Source organism: Mandrillus leucophaeus, unplaced genomic scaffold (assembly GCF_000951045.1).
Source record: "Mandrillus leucophaeus isolate KB7577 unplaced genomic scaffold, Mleu.le_1.0 Scaffold691, whole genome shotgun sequence".
NCBI classification, from domain to species: domain Eukaryota; kingdom Metazoa; phylum Chordata; class Mammalia; order Primates; family Cercopithecidae; genus Mandrillus; species Mandrillus leucophaeus.
The window spans coordinates 1,224,554-1,238,003 of record NW_012107486.1 but is presented as its reverse complement, the minus strand read 5'-3'; the positions used below and the strand labels follow the sequence as shown (position 1 = coordinate 1,238,003).

Sequence of the window (13,450 nt, the reverse complement as noted above, 5' to 3'; positions counted from 1 at the left end):
ATGTGAGAATAAGAATGACTTCAACATTTCTGGCCCCAGCAACAGAAAAAAATGTAGGTTTAATGAAAGAGAAAACTACAAGAGAAGCAGTTTTGGAGAGAAATCAATATTTTGATGTTACACATGTTCAGCTTGAGATGCCGATGGATGTAAAGATGGTGAATAAGTGGGTGGTATCTAAAATTCAGGGAAGAGGTCCTGAGTACAGATAGAAATTTAGAGGTCAGCTGTATATGATACTAACCAAAGGTCTGGGACTGGACAAGAGCACTAGGAAGTTAGCACTGGTGAGAAGAGAACAGGCTGAGGACTGAACCCTGGGACATCCAATGTTTAGTAAGGGTTGGGAAAAGGAAATGGAAACTAGCAAGAGATTGAGGAGCAACCAGCAACACAGGAGAACCAAGAGTGTGTATCATAAAAGCCATGTGACAAAACACTTTCACTTGTACTCCTAGCTCAGGAGGCTGAGGCAGGAGGATTACTTGAGGCCAAGAATTTGAGATAAGTCTGGGCAACATAGCAAAATCCTGTCTCTAAAAAAATATTAAAAATAAGGACCAAAGAGTTTCAAGAAAGAGGAAGTGATCAAATGATACTGCTAGGTCAAGGAAGATGGACACGAAGGAACACCCATTGGATTCTGCCTTGAGGAGGCCAATGTCACCATGTCAACAGCTGTTTGTTTGCCTGGGACAAAGACCTGATTGGAATGGGTTCCAGAGAAACATGTAAGAAAAAAAAAATGGAGAGAGAATAAACAAAGGGGCTCATTTTGCTCTACATGGGCACCAGACTCCACATGGAACTTGAGGGGTGGTCAGTCCACATTAACAGAAGGTAAAGGCATGGCACCAGGGCCCAGATGCAGCAGGTGGTCAGTGCATTGGATGCAGCCTGTACATGCCTCTCCTGATTGCTGCTATTTTCCCAGTGAAGTAGGAAGGCAATTGTAGTCATGAGCTAGGAGCGAGCTAGCAGGAAATGATGGGATTTGAGAGTTAAAGGAAAAGCATGTGAAACAATCTGTAGAGGAGGGTGAGAGTGAATAGAAAAGGGAAAAGTAGTAAGATTTCTGGGCAGGACTAAGGGCCAAATGGAGGTAGTAGTCATCAATTCACAGTGAGGTCAATCGGCGTGGTTGTGACTTTTTCTATAGCCATGGTCACCTGCCCATGTGTACATGAAGAATGGGGCAAGTGGGATTTAGCAGGGCTGAAGTTTTGCCAGACAAAGTATAACAAAGCAACAGAGGGACAACAAAGGTGAGGGTGAAAATAAGGAGATTACAATGATGGCAAAGCATGAAGTGCACTAGAAACCAACTTGAGCTCCAGCATTCTTGCCCTTTGTGGATGATTCATTCTATCTTAGAAGTTGGTAAAAGAAAGAGATTGAGAGGCAGGAGGAGACCTCAACTGAAAGGTCGCTATTTTATCTGGAAAATATGTTTGGTGCTTACAATGGAATTCAGTTTGATAAGATGGGAAATGGTGACATGACTAGGGAAGGGAATAGTGAAAAGGTAATTGGATCAATGTCTTGTGGATGTAGCAAGATTAAAGAATCTTGGGAATTGAGCACTAGAGGGAGTGAAGTGGAGAGAAAAGAGGGAGTGATCACGCAATGGGATGCTTGAAACCGAGATTATGGAGCAATGCAGTTATGACAAGGTCCAGGCAGACCATGGAGGTGAGCGGTCAGCAGGAAGCAAGAAGGCGAAGTCACCAAACAGAAGGGGCTAGGGAAACAAGAGGTCAGGGTGCAGGAAGGGTCCGCTATGTGGATACTGAAATCACCAAGAACTGCTGGCAGCTGAAGACGTGGGGAAGCGAGGCAGTAAACCCAGGCCTAACCCATTCTTCCTGGAATGAAGCAAGTGACTCAGTAGTCTGTAGATGGTGGCAACGAGGGGTAGTAGGTGGTATTATCTGATGACATGCACTCCACAGCTGGCATTTTTAGGACAGGAGAGGGGAGTAATGGTCTGGAAGCAACAGTGAGAAACAAGTTGCTTCTCTAGACTCCAGAGTCCAAGGCAGCGTGGAAGAAGGGACTTCCAGAGAAGGCGAGGAGGATGAACAGGATTTTGCTGATGATGGAACATGAGTGCCAGACAGTATATTAGTGAATCCATGCCCCCAAAGAGTTAAAGAGGCCAATGACTACATTCTTGAGCTTACAGGATAGCAGATAAGAAAAGAAACAACCTGCTGAAAAGCTGAAGCTGAAACTGTGCCCCAATGAGTAAGAAAACAATGACTAACAGATATTCTTGAGCTTGCAGAATGGCAGATAAGAAAAGAAACAACTTGCAGAAATGCTGAAATTCCCTGCAATGTGAGATCAAGAAAAAACTGGCTGACATTAGTTGGAACTAAGATGGCCTGGCCTACTGGAGTCTGTGCAGAACAAGCTTGCTGACGTCACAGCTGAACTTCCACGATGTGTTTCATATTAAGTCCTTAAGAATTTTCACATGCAACCCATGAGGTAGCATGAAGAGATAACTGAGCATGTCCAAGGACTTTCCAGACCTCCCCTTTCCCTCCACCGATCACCTACTAATCCCTTGAACATTTTCTAATGAAAATATGGCCTTGAAGCAAGGACAGAGAGACAGATTTGGGCTTGACATCCTGTCTCCTTGTGAGTCGACATGCAATAAAAAGCTTCTCTTCTCAAAAACCCAATGCTATAGTATTGGCTTCTAGTACCTCAAGCAGCAATCCCTCTTTTCTCAGTAACATTAGGGTTTGAAGAGCTGGGGAGGGGTGTGGAGATCAAATTAAGGCACATACAGAGCCATGAGGCTAAGGAGTTTGGGTGGTGAGGGGAAAAGCCACGAGGAGGTTGTGAGTGTTGGGGAGCAGAGAAGGATGGGGCAACATCACTGTCTCTATCACTTCCCATTTTCTCTTCAACCCACTTCAACTGGGCTACTGACCCCATTGCCCTACGGAAACTACTCCCATTCAGGTCATCTCTGTGTTGCCAAAGCCAGTGTTTCCTTCTCTATCGTCATTTTATTTGGCCTCTCAGCAACATTCTATGGAGATGATGACCTTCCTTCTGAACACACCATTTTCCTCACTTCTTTGTCCCTTTACCCTCTGGTTACCCTCCCACCTCCTTCCACTCTTTCTCACCTCCTTCATGTGCTCCTCTTCCACTGCCACACCCCTAAAGGCCGACATTCCCCAAGGCCACTGATGTATGTTCCCTGGTTCACCTCTTCATGGACCTGCCCAAGTGAAAACAGTCTCCCAATCATCCCTGCTGGCACCCCAGGTAGGTGGCTGCTACTAGATCTTGACGTTCTCCAATTAGTACAAGTTTAACTTAGTGAAAGACATAAAAGTTATTTCCACATTGCTAGTCATGGTAAAGTTAGTTTTTCATTGAGTATTGTGGGATTTCTTGGGTTAGGCCAGATGATAGGCATTGAGTGACATGAACAATGTGTATGACAGTCTCTGCCCTCAAGTTGTTCAGGGTCCTTTTAGAAAGATAAGATGGAGGTGCATTAAAAAATAAACTTCTAAATATGAAGAAAGACCAGCTATCAGAGCTGCGTAGTATTTAAAGGCCGTCTACTCCCTTCTGCTTGTTTTTCAAAGTCATGATGAGGTGACTTACTCAAGATCACACCACTAATTAGGTCACCCTAGGAATTAGACCCAAGTCTCCAAACCCCTACACTACTGCTCTTACCATGGCATCTCAATAGGTTGTTGAGAGAAATACTTTGAGAGTTAGAATGAAAGGCACTGTGCCATCATGGTTAAAGGCATGGATTCCATAACCAGACTGCCAGGGTTCAAATCACTAATTAATATCAAATCACAGTAACAATGTTGTTGTTATCCAAGTGACCTTGAGAAAGTCACTTAACTTCTCTGTGCCTCATTGGTTACATGTGGCTAATAACTGTACCTACCTCATAGTTATGGTAAAGATTAACATGAGTGGATATATGTAAGGTGCTTGGAATGTTGTCTGGCACTTAAAGACAGGTATGCAAGGCTCTAAACACTAATAATGCTGAGAGATGAACAACTAAGAGATTTGTTGAATACTGCCTATGCCCAGCTCCTCTCTGAATCCCAGGAGCCCGGCATACATTCGGACTCACTGAACGAATGAATGAACTAACAAACATTAACATCCTTATGAAACAGAGATCAGCTCATTTGCCCCTACGTGCATCATCCAGAACATTCACTGAAACCAAGTAGGTAAATCCCACCACGACCACCACCATCAAAATACACCTGTGACTAGTCTCTTTGCACTTGATGACATCTAGCAAGTCAACAATCTAAAGCAAGAAGAGATAAAGACATACAGACCACAGGGCATGCCAGCATGCAGAATAAACTGCATCCAGAGGGCAAAGCAAAGTCCTTCTATGGAGCGTAAACCCGGGGCAACCGAGAATTAAGTGAAATACCATCTTCCTTTAATTTAGGACTCCTGAGGAGAAAAAGCCAAAATTCTCAACAGGTGTGAATTAAAGTCGGCCTTTTGCCCTACACAAACAGAGCAGAAATGAAGCCAGGAGTGGCCACACAGATCTTGGTCATTTTCTTCCATCCACTGGAGATGTGCCCAAAATGTAATCACTCATCCAAGGAGGATATTAAAAAGGCAGGGTTAGCTGCGGTTCCTGAAGGAAAGATGAAATAGTTGATCCACGTTGTGAAGGATTCTCCCTGGCTTTCAGGAAAGCTCAGAGAATGAAACAGACCCCAGTTCTTTCTCCACAGGCTTTTAGTGAAACAAGTGAGCCTTGGGGGCAAGCCAGATTCACCCACATCTGACAGCCGAACGCCTCAGTGAGGCTGGAGGAGGCCTACAGCCGGGTGGTGTGATCTGGGGCTGACCACAAGGACCTCACCCAGAGGATCCAGTCCCTCATTAGTCGCAGCACAGCTGAAAGCATCTCCCGACCCTCCAGGGCGGCCTCAGGGGGCCCATCCGCTCCAGGACCTCACCCCGACCCCAGGCCCAGCCAGCCATGCCCGCCCCCCGCATCCCCACCATACTCACTCCCATTCCTTGCGCCGGGCCTGCGGGGTGCTCTGCATCTTGTGCGCCTCGTGGGCCTTGATGATGTCGCGCTGCTCGATGAGACCCCCGCGCCGCCGCTTCATGACCTCGGGGCTCACCGGGAGGAAAGGGCTGGAGCCCGCCTCCAGTGCCACGGCGCCCTCCCAGCCCGGGCCCTCGCCCTCCTGCACCGGGAAGAAGTTGTCGAAGCCAGAGGCGGCGCGCGGGGAGGCCGGCAGCATGCCCACCTCGTCCGAGGCGTCGGCCTCGAGCAGAGCGCACTGCTGGGGCCGCCATGCCTCTTCCTCCGGCAGGGCCAGGACGTGGCGGCGGCGGCGGCCCGCGGACCCGGGCTCAGGGCTCCTCGCAGCCGGGCACGGGGCGGCCTCGGGCAGCCTGCGGTCTGGGCTCAGTCCACGCATCTCGGGCACCATCACAGAACATTGCTCTGTGGGAGGGAGAGGGCAGAGACAGGAGTGGAAGGGAGGGAGGGAGGGAGAATGGGGCCAAGGTCACAGGGAAATAGAGAAAAGAAAGAAAGAGGTTAATGGCATTGCCCTCCAGGCCAAGGCTTCTGGCTTGCTCAGTGCTACATCCCGGGCCCGACCCACAAACTGGCACACAGTGGAGCTCAATAAATGATGTTGAAATCAGGAGCATCCGCAGTGGACCAGGCTGGGCGCCAGGTGTCCACATTTTTAACAAAGTGGACTGGATTCTTGCTCTCATAAACTTACAGTCTACTGCAGAAGACAGAGGTTAAAGAAATAATGGTATGCCCCGGTGATAAGGTTTCAAGGTGCTGCAATAAGGAGAGGAGAACTCAGAGGGCCGCACATCTCAGCCCCACCTCGGACAGCTAGCTGGCTGTTCCCTCACATTTTTGGTGAAAGAATCCCTCTAGCCCCTTCCCCAGGGCCCACTCTTGGGGGACTCCCACCCACCATCTGCTGCCCTGCCTCCCAAGCGAGCTCCTGGGGGACCAAGCCACAAGGTGGTCTCCTTTTTTTTTTTTTTTTTTTTTTTTTTTTGAGATAGGATCCATCACCCAGGCTGGAGTGCAATGGCGCAATCACGGCTCACTGCAGCATCAACCTCCGAGGGTCAGGTGATCCTCCTGTCTCAGCCTCCTGAGTAACTGGGACCACAGGCACATGCCACCACATTCAGCAAATTTTTTATTTTTTGTAGAGATGTCGTTTCCCCATGTTGCCTAGACTGGTCTCAACTCCTGGGCTCAAGCGATCCTCCTGACTCAGCCTCCCGAAGTGCTTGGATTACAGGCATGAGCCTCTGAGCCCAGCCTAAGAAGGACTCTTCTTGAGAACTGGGTCCTGTATGCAGATTCCTTCCTCCTTTTTTAATACCTGTGTCTGCCTCAGGATCTGGGGCCATGTGTGACTCAGATGCCCTACTGCTCCCCTTGGCATCGTCAATCTCCTTTTCCATGCCAAGGAGGATAGGACCAGATTGGCCTCTGAATGACATACGCATTCAATCAGCGTTGACTGAGAACTTACCATGTGCCAGGCATTGTGCCAGGCACTGGGCACAACAAATGAGCTGGACTTAGTCCACATCATCCTCATGGGAGAGACAGGAAGAACATCGACTATGACCACATGACAGGATGTGCTATGATTGGCATGGGCCTGATTGCCAGAGGAGCTCATAACAGTCGCACCTAGCTGGGCACAGTGGCTCACGCCTATAATCCCAGCACTTTGGGAGACCAAGGCGACCGGATCACTTGAGGTCAGGGGTTCGAGACCAGCCTGGCCAACATGGTGAAACCTTGTCTCTACTAAAAATACAAAAATTAGCCAGGTGTGGTGGCGCATGCCTGTAATCCCAGCTACTCAGGAGGCTGAGGCAGGAGAATCACTTGAACCCTGTGGGCAGAGGTTGCACTGAGCCGAAATCACACCAGTATACTCCAGCCCAGCCTCTGTCCCAAAAAAAGAAAGAAAAGAGGGGCACCTAGCCCAGCTGGGGGTGGTCAGGAGGGCTTTGTGAAGGAAAGGACCCTGGAGCTGGGTTAAACAGAGCTTGCCAGTTTAGGAACAGAATACAGGCAAAAGGAAGAGCAGATGCATGAGGGAGGATTTAGGGAAACCAAAGGATTCCTCCTGCCTCCCTGGTCACTCCTCTCTCCTCCTTTGTGTACCTCTCCTCCACTACTATACCCCTAAAGGTTGAGTCCAAAGCCATTGAGGTGTTTTCCCTGTTTTATGCCTCATGGTCCTGCCCAAGTAAAAACAGCAGTCCAGGTGGGTGGCTGGTACTAGATCTTGACATGCTCCAATTAGCAAAGGTTTAACTTAATGAGAGACGTAAAAGTTACTCACACATTGCTAGTCCCCATAGCAGGTCTAAGTACTGGGGGGACAGTCCCTGTGGCTTGAGAGGGCCTGAACTTACCACCTTTTCAAGATACCTGCTTATTGCCTCCCTCCTAGCCAGGAGCCCAAAACCAGAATTCCTCCCAACTACACATCTTAGTGACCACAAGTGGCATCTAAGAAGTGTCCCATGCTCTACACGCTCAGAGGAACCCTGGCCTCCAGATCATTCAACCAGTGTTGGATGGTTGAGCACCCACTACATGTTGGGAGCTGTGCTGGGCGCCCAGGGTGGCATCCTCCCAGAACACTGCCCTCCAGACACATCTCCCACTCCGCCTTCCCTGGGTTGGACTGCAAGTCAAATTGCAAGTCACAAAAACAAAGACTATTTCAATGGTTAGGAATCTTAATGATCTAATCATATCAATTTATGGATGCTGAGGTCCAAAAAAGTAGAGAGCCCCACCCAGGATCATACTGCCAATAAAAAGCAGAGCTGGGAGAGAACTCAGATTTCAAGTCCTAGCTTATGGTTTTCTCCACTATATTGATCACACTGTCTCTACCACATGAAGCAGAATCCATAAATGCCTCTCCCAGCCCCCCTCCTCATTATGCTTAGATAACAAATAGAAACAAAAAGGCTGGATGAGAGGATGATCTTAGCACATATGTGATAAAGCCTGATGGGAGCATTCAGTAGACTCGGACGTCCCTGGAGCCCTAAAATACCTTCTCTATTTGTCCCCTTCTCCATCTTCAGCATCTGGACTGGTCTTCCTCACCCTACCAGCACCACACCCTAAGGCCTCAATGCTTTTGAGCTTGAACCTCCCAGTACATGATAGCCAGCACTAGGTACTTGGCCACCAAGGCCAGACCAAGGGATCAGGGAGAAGGAAGATAAAGGGTCCAGAATGAGCTTGGTAAGGAGGAGAAAATGTATTCCAAATCATGCCAACAGCTGGGTGGGTCCCTAGAAAGAGTGATTCATGTTCCTCACGTTGTCATTCTGTCTCAACTCCCCTTGAGGGATTTTAAATTTATCCTTCATTCCTACGATGTTTAAATGTCTCTCCTTCGCCACATGCACGCACACACCCCTCCCCTGCTGCTCCCACTCCCTCCCCAGGCCTTAGCATCTCCAGCAACTCCAAGAATTCTCAGGCTCTGCTGGCTGCAGCCTCCTTTCCCTCGTGTCTCTCTGTGACAAATGCTCCTGGGCCACCCTCCCAGGTCTCACCAGGCCACCAGTACCTGGCTCCCCACCTGTTTCCTGACCTATCCCACCCTCTCTCCTTACATGATTTCCTCTTCCCAGACACATTGCCAATTTGAGTCACATCTTTGCCAAAATTACAACAGCAATAATATGCACTGCAGAGCTCCGGCTTTATGTTGTGAATATCAAAACATGAAATTATCTCATCTTTCCTTTAAGAATTTCTGTTAAACAACCCTTCTATTATTGATACAAATGTTCATCAGGAGGATCTGTCACCCCCACTGCTTGCCAAGCCGGCCAGTCCCCAGTTCTGGCTAGCACCAAGCTGAGATCTCAAGCAATTCAGACAAGCTAGTCTATATCTTCTAGGAAAGGATACTTGAATCTATACTTAGCCTTCCCCCTCCAATCCCCAAATTCTGGCGTTCCTTAAATTCCTTGAGATCAACAATTTTGTCTTGTTCATCTTTCCATACCCAGCACCTAGTACTGAGTTCAACTCAGAGTAGGTGCTTATGGTGACCATTAGTGCTGTTTGCCAAATATTCTGATTATTGCCCTGGTAGAATGTATTTCCTGGCCCTCTATGGTTGAGTGGGGCCATGTGACCATTCTGGCCAGTGAGTTGTGAGTGGAAGTGATATATGTTACTTAAGGCTAGCATTTAAATGCCAGTACAAAACTCTCTAGAGCAAGGATTGGTAAACACTGCAAAGGGCCAGAAAATAAATATTTCAAGCTTTGCACGCCATAGAATCTCTGTTGCAAAGGGCCAGAAAATAAATATTTTGAGCTTTGCGTGCCATACAATCTCTGTTGCAACTATTCAAACTCTGCTGTTGTAGCATGAAAGCAGCTAGAGAATATGTAAATGAGTGGGCATTACTGTGTTCTGATAAAACTTTATCTGTAAACTTTGGTCTTTCAACTGCATTTCTTGGACTCCATTATTGTCATTCAGCCTACGCCCATGGAAGCAGGTTCTACAGAGAACTAGGCAAAAATAGGAAATGGAGATCTACAAAAGAGAACGAGGGGTGGACCCAGGTGAGCAGCTGCCTGAGAGCAAAGTTGCTGTCCTGTAGCTCACACTCAACACAGCTGAATGGAGGGAAAAGAGGGCCTGCTTAGAAATTAAAAGTTGTAAGACCAGCTCTGTGAAACTTGCCCAAGAATGAGCTAATGAAAGCTTTGAGGGCACCTGTCTGACTCTAACCTTTGCTTTCTACCTACTTCTCTTCTTATTCTTCATTGCTAAGTTTGGTTAGTGGGCAGAGGGTGTGATTTTAAATTATGGGGATCCTGAGGAGGAAGAGGGTTTAGTGCAATCCAGCAGCCCCAGAAAAACCCTTCCCTTGCTTTTCAGGGCACAGTGGGATGGCAGAATAAGGGCTCTCCTCCTCCACCTCCACCCAAGCACCCTGCACTGCCAAAAACACTTGCGCTCATAATTACACTCCTGCCTACTTCTGAAATTGTCTTCCCTGTCACCCTTCTAGAGTCAAAGTCAAGATCTTTGTCCATGAAGAAATATTATGTCTTTTGCACCATCTTTCCCTTTATACTCTATCAAGAGTTTTACTTTATAATTCATCTGGTTTTGACTGCTTTAGAAATAATGGTCCGTGTACCCCTTTGGCTTATCTGTGCCTCTCAGACCCTTAAAGATGAGTCTGCCACATGGAGGACATTCATCTTCTTCTTCTTGGGTGCATGCCCATCCTATTTCCACCCCTCCACCACTCTCTTTCTGATTCCCCCAGAACATGTGCATCCTCTAACTACCTTGTGAGAAGTGGATACACCAGGAAGTCAATGAAACTTATGCTTTTCTAAGTCTACTATCTTCATTCCCTGAAAGTTCTGAGTTCAGCAAAGAAGTCTCCACTGCGTATACGACCAAGCACATGGGCTAAGAGACAGTGGACAGAAATGGAACTGATGAGTACTGTGAGGTGAGTGGTAGGCACACAAGTGTCCCCAGGCTGACTCTGAGCTATCCTGGCTCTGTACCCTCTGTCTGCTATGGGCTGGATGAGGGCAAAGATGCCCTAATTCCCACCTGTTAGAAATTAAAAGTTATAAGATGCAAATGAATTTTTAGATATGATACTCTACAACTTATATATCATGCTGAGTTAATTGTAAAAATGATTCTCTTGAGAGAGAACTGATATAGTTAAACGGGTTTCCTGCCCAGCAATAGGAATGGCAGGGAATGACCTACTCAGCATATTCACTCGCCTACTCTGAGAGGAAATATTTCCTGTGCAGAAATAAATATTCATCTAGGGATTTTTCTTAGCTGAGCCAGCCTGCTACCTGGCCACAAAAGGAGGAGTAAAAGCTGGGCCTGATTTTCATTTGCCATGACTTCCTAAGACTGCTCTTCTCAATCTCTAGTGTACATCAGAACCATCTACATTGCTGGTTAAACATGCAGATTCCTGAATGTCTCTCCAGAGATTCTCATGCAGTAGATCTTGGGTAGGTTCAGGAATCTGCATTGTTAATAGACACCCTTTCCCCCTAGGAATCATGTCTTTAAACACTGTCCTAAAAGCAGTGTGTCAGCCTGAGAGGTTGTGCTAAGTTGGTAAGAGGTATTGTCCTGGATGAGTCAGGTTGTTAAAAGCTGCTAGAACAGTGTCCTTCTCAACCATTTCCAGTCTATATCATGAAAAAATCATAGCAAAACACACCCAGGAAGAGTTCCCTGACCCACCCCGACTCCCTGCAAAGCTCTATTCTGCCCTGGACTGGCATCAGTTTTTGCCCACCCCACATTCCTCTCCACGTGCCTATGTTGTTATGGTGACTGTTCAAGGATGGGTTAATGTCCAACAGCAATTTAACAGGCTGGCGCATTCTCAATGTAAACCAGGACTCAAAGAAAACACTCAGCTTCAAATATGGAGTGTGCACTAAGTCAGCCTGAGTCTCTGCGGGGGAGTGGAAAGAATCCGTAGTCTGGTATCAGAAGCTCTGGGTTCAGGTTACAGTTCTGCCACTTGCTAATCAAGCAAGCTTTGGCTTGACTTCTCTAGGTCAGTTTTCTCACATAAACAATGAGGATAATAATATAACCTGCCCTACAGAAGCCTATGATAAGAATCAAGATAGTGTCTGGGGAGGAACTTGGAACTGTAAGTTAGGTAAATATAGAGCAAAAAAATAGAAGTTAGGACCCTGAACTCTGGAGCTAGGTATGAATCCCAGCTCCACTCTCACCAACTGAATCCCTGGGCAAATTACATAGCCTTGCTTATCTTAATCTGTAAAATGATCGTTAAGAGTAGATACATCCACTTTGGCAGGCTGAGGTGGGTGGATCACAAGGTCAGGAGTTTGAGATCAGCCTGGCCAAGAATATGAAACTCCGTCTCTACTAAAAATACAAAAAAATTAGCCGAGCATGCTGGCGGGCGCCTATAATCCCAGCTACTCAGAAGGCTGAGGCAGAGAATTTCTTGAACACAGGAGGTGGAGGTTATACTGAGCCAAAATTGTACCACTGCACTCCAGCCTGGGAGACAGAATGAGACTCCATCTCAAAAAAAGAGAAAAAAAAAAAAGTAGATATATCATAAAGTTGTGAGAATTAAATACAGAAGCTCATAGAACAGCACCTGGCCATAAAAATTAGCTACCATTTTTATTATGTAAAATAACTTATGTTTGTATTAAACAACCTCAAAATATCTCAAAATATCTGTAGCTTAATAAAATAAAAACTTATTTCTCTCTAATATCACTGTCTAATGATGCAAGTTGCCCTGGAAGATGGAAAAGAGAGACTGCTCCACATAGTCATTCAGGGAACCTGGCTCCTTTCATTCAGTGGCTCCGCCATCCCCTGGGGAAGGGTTCAGCAAATTTTTTTCTTAAAGAGTTAGATAGTAAATATTTTAGGCATTGCAGGCCATGAGGTCTTAGCTGCAACCACACAACTCTGCCTTTTCACACTCCTTTCAGTGTGAAAGCAGCATAGACAATATATAAGCAAATGGATACGGCTGTATTTCAATAAAAATTTTATTTACAAAAACAGGCAACTGGTCCTGCTAACACCCAAGCCTCGGACCTCAGAGTCTTCCTAAGCTCTTTTTCTCTCCAGCTGGGAGACAAAGAAAAAGAAAAAAGTCCTTGAAAGATTTTGCATGAGGCTTACAAGCAAGGCCTAGAAGTCGTGTGTATCAACTCTCCACATTCCATTAGCCAGAATTCAGTCACCTGGCCTTGCTTAATCACAGGAGAGCAGAAATGTAGTACACATGCATGCCAAGGAAGAAAAGGAGAAAACCAATATCAATAAGCACTGGCAATCTCTAGTACACTATTGCTATTTGTATTGTGTTATAATCACCAAAGCAAATGCAAATGCAAACACTTACAAATATGTCAAATACATGGAATATTGGCCAATCTACCTGTGGAAGGGAATTAGTTGATTGCCAAAAAATTGCTACATCATAATGTGTAGAGAGATAGGTAATCAGATTTTTTTTTTTTTTTTTTTTTTTACATAAAAGTAAAAGGAGAAACTCTAAATGTTGCGGCAATCAATATACCAAAGGATCTTGATGATTTGGAAAACAAGACCGCAAAAATATTAAGTGTTGGTGGGTCTTCATTAATTACATAGAAGGTTTACATCACAGACAATATTTATTTCTGCAGTCCTTTGATTAATGACTACCCCTTCCCAGCTAGCCTTGAAGCTACGTGAAGGCAGAGACACCTTCTGCTTCACTGACTGCTGTATCCCCAGCAGCTGCAATTGTAAGCATTCAGTAAGTGCTTATGAAAGGAAAGAGTAAGGGGAGGA

General features: G+C 46.3%; 1 protein-coding gene across 1 annotated transcript in view; it reads right to left on the bottom strand.

Annotated features, from left to right (window-relative positions):
* The window catches only part of CACNA1E (calcium channel, voltage-dependent, R type, alpha 1E subunit), a 424,230-nt gene that overhangs the window by 391,744 nt on the left and 19,036 nt on the right, over window positions 1-13,450 (bottom strand). The window contains exon 3 of the mRNA XM_012002628.1: window positions 5,053-5,500. Within this exon, the coding sequence (XP_011858018.1) occupies window positions 5,053-5,486 (434 nt within the window). The 5' untranslated portion in view covers window positions 5,487-5,500. The remainder of the gene's footprint in view (window positions 1-5,052; window positions 5,501-13,450) is intronic.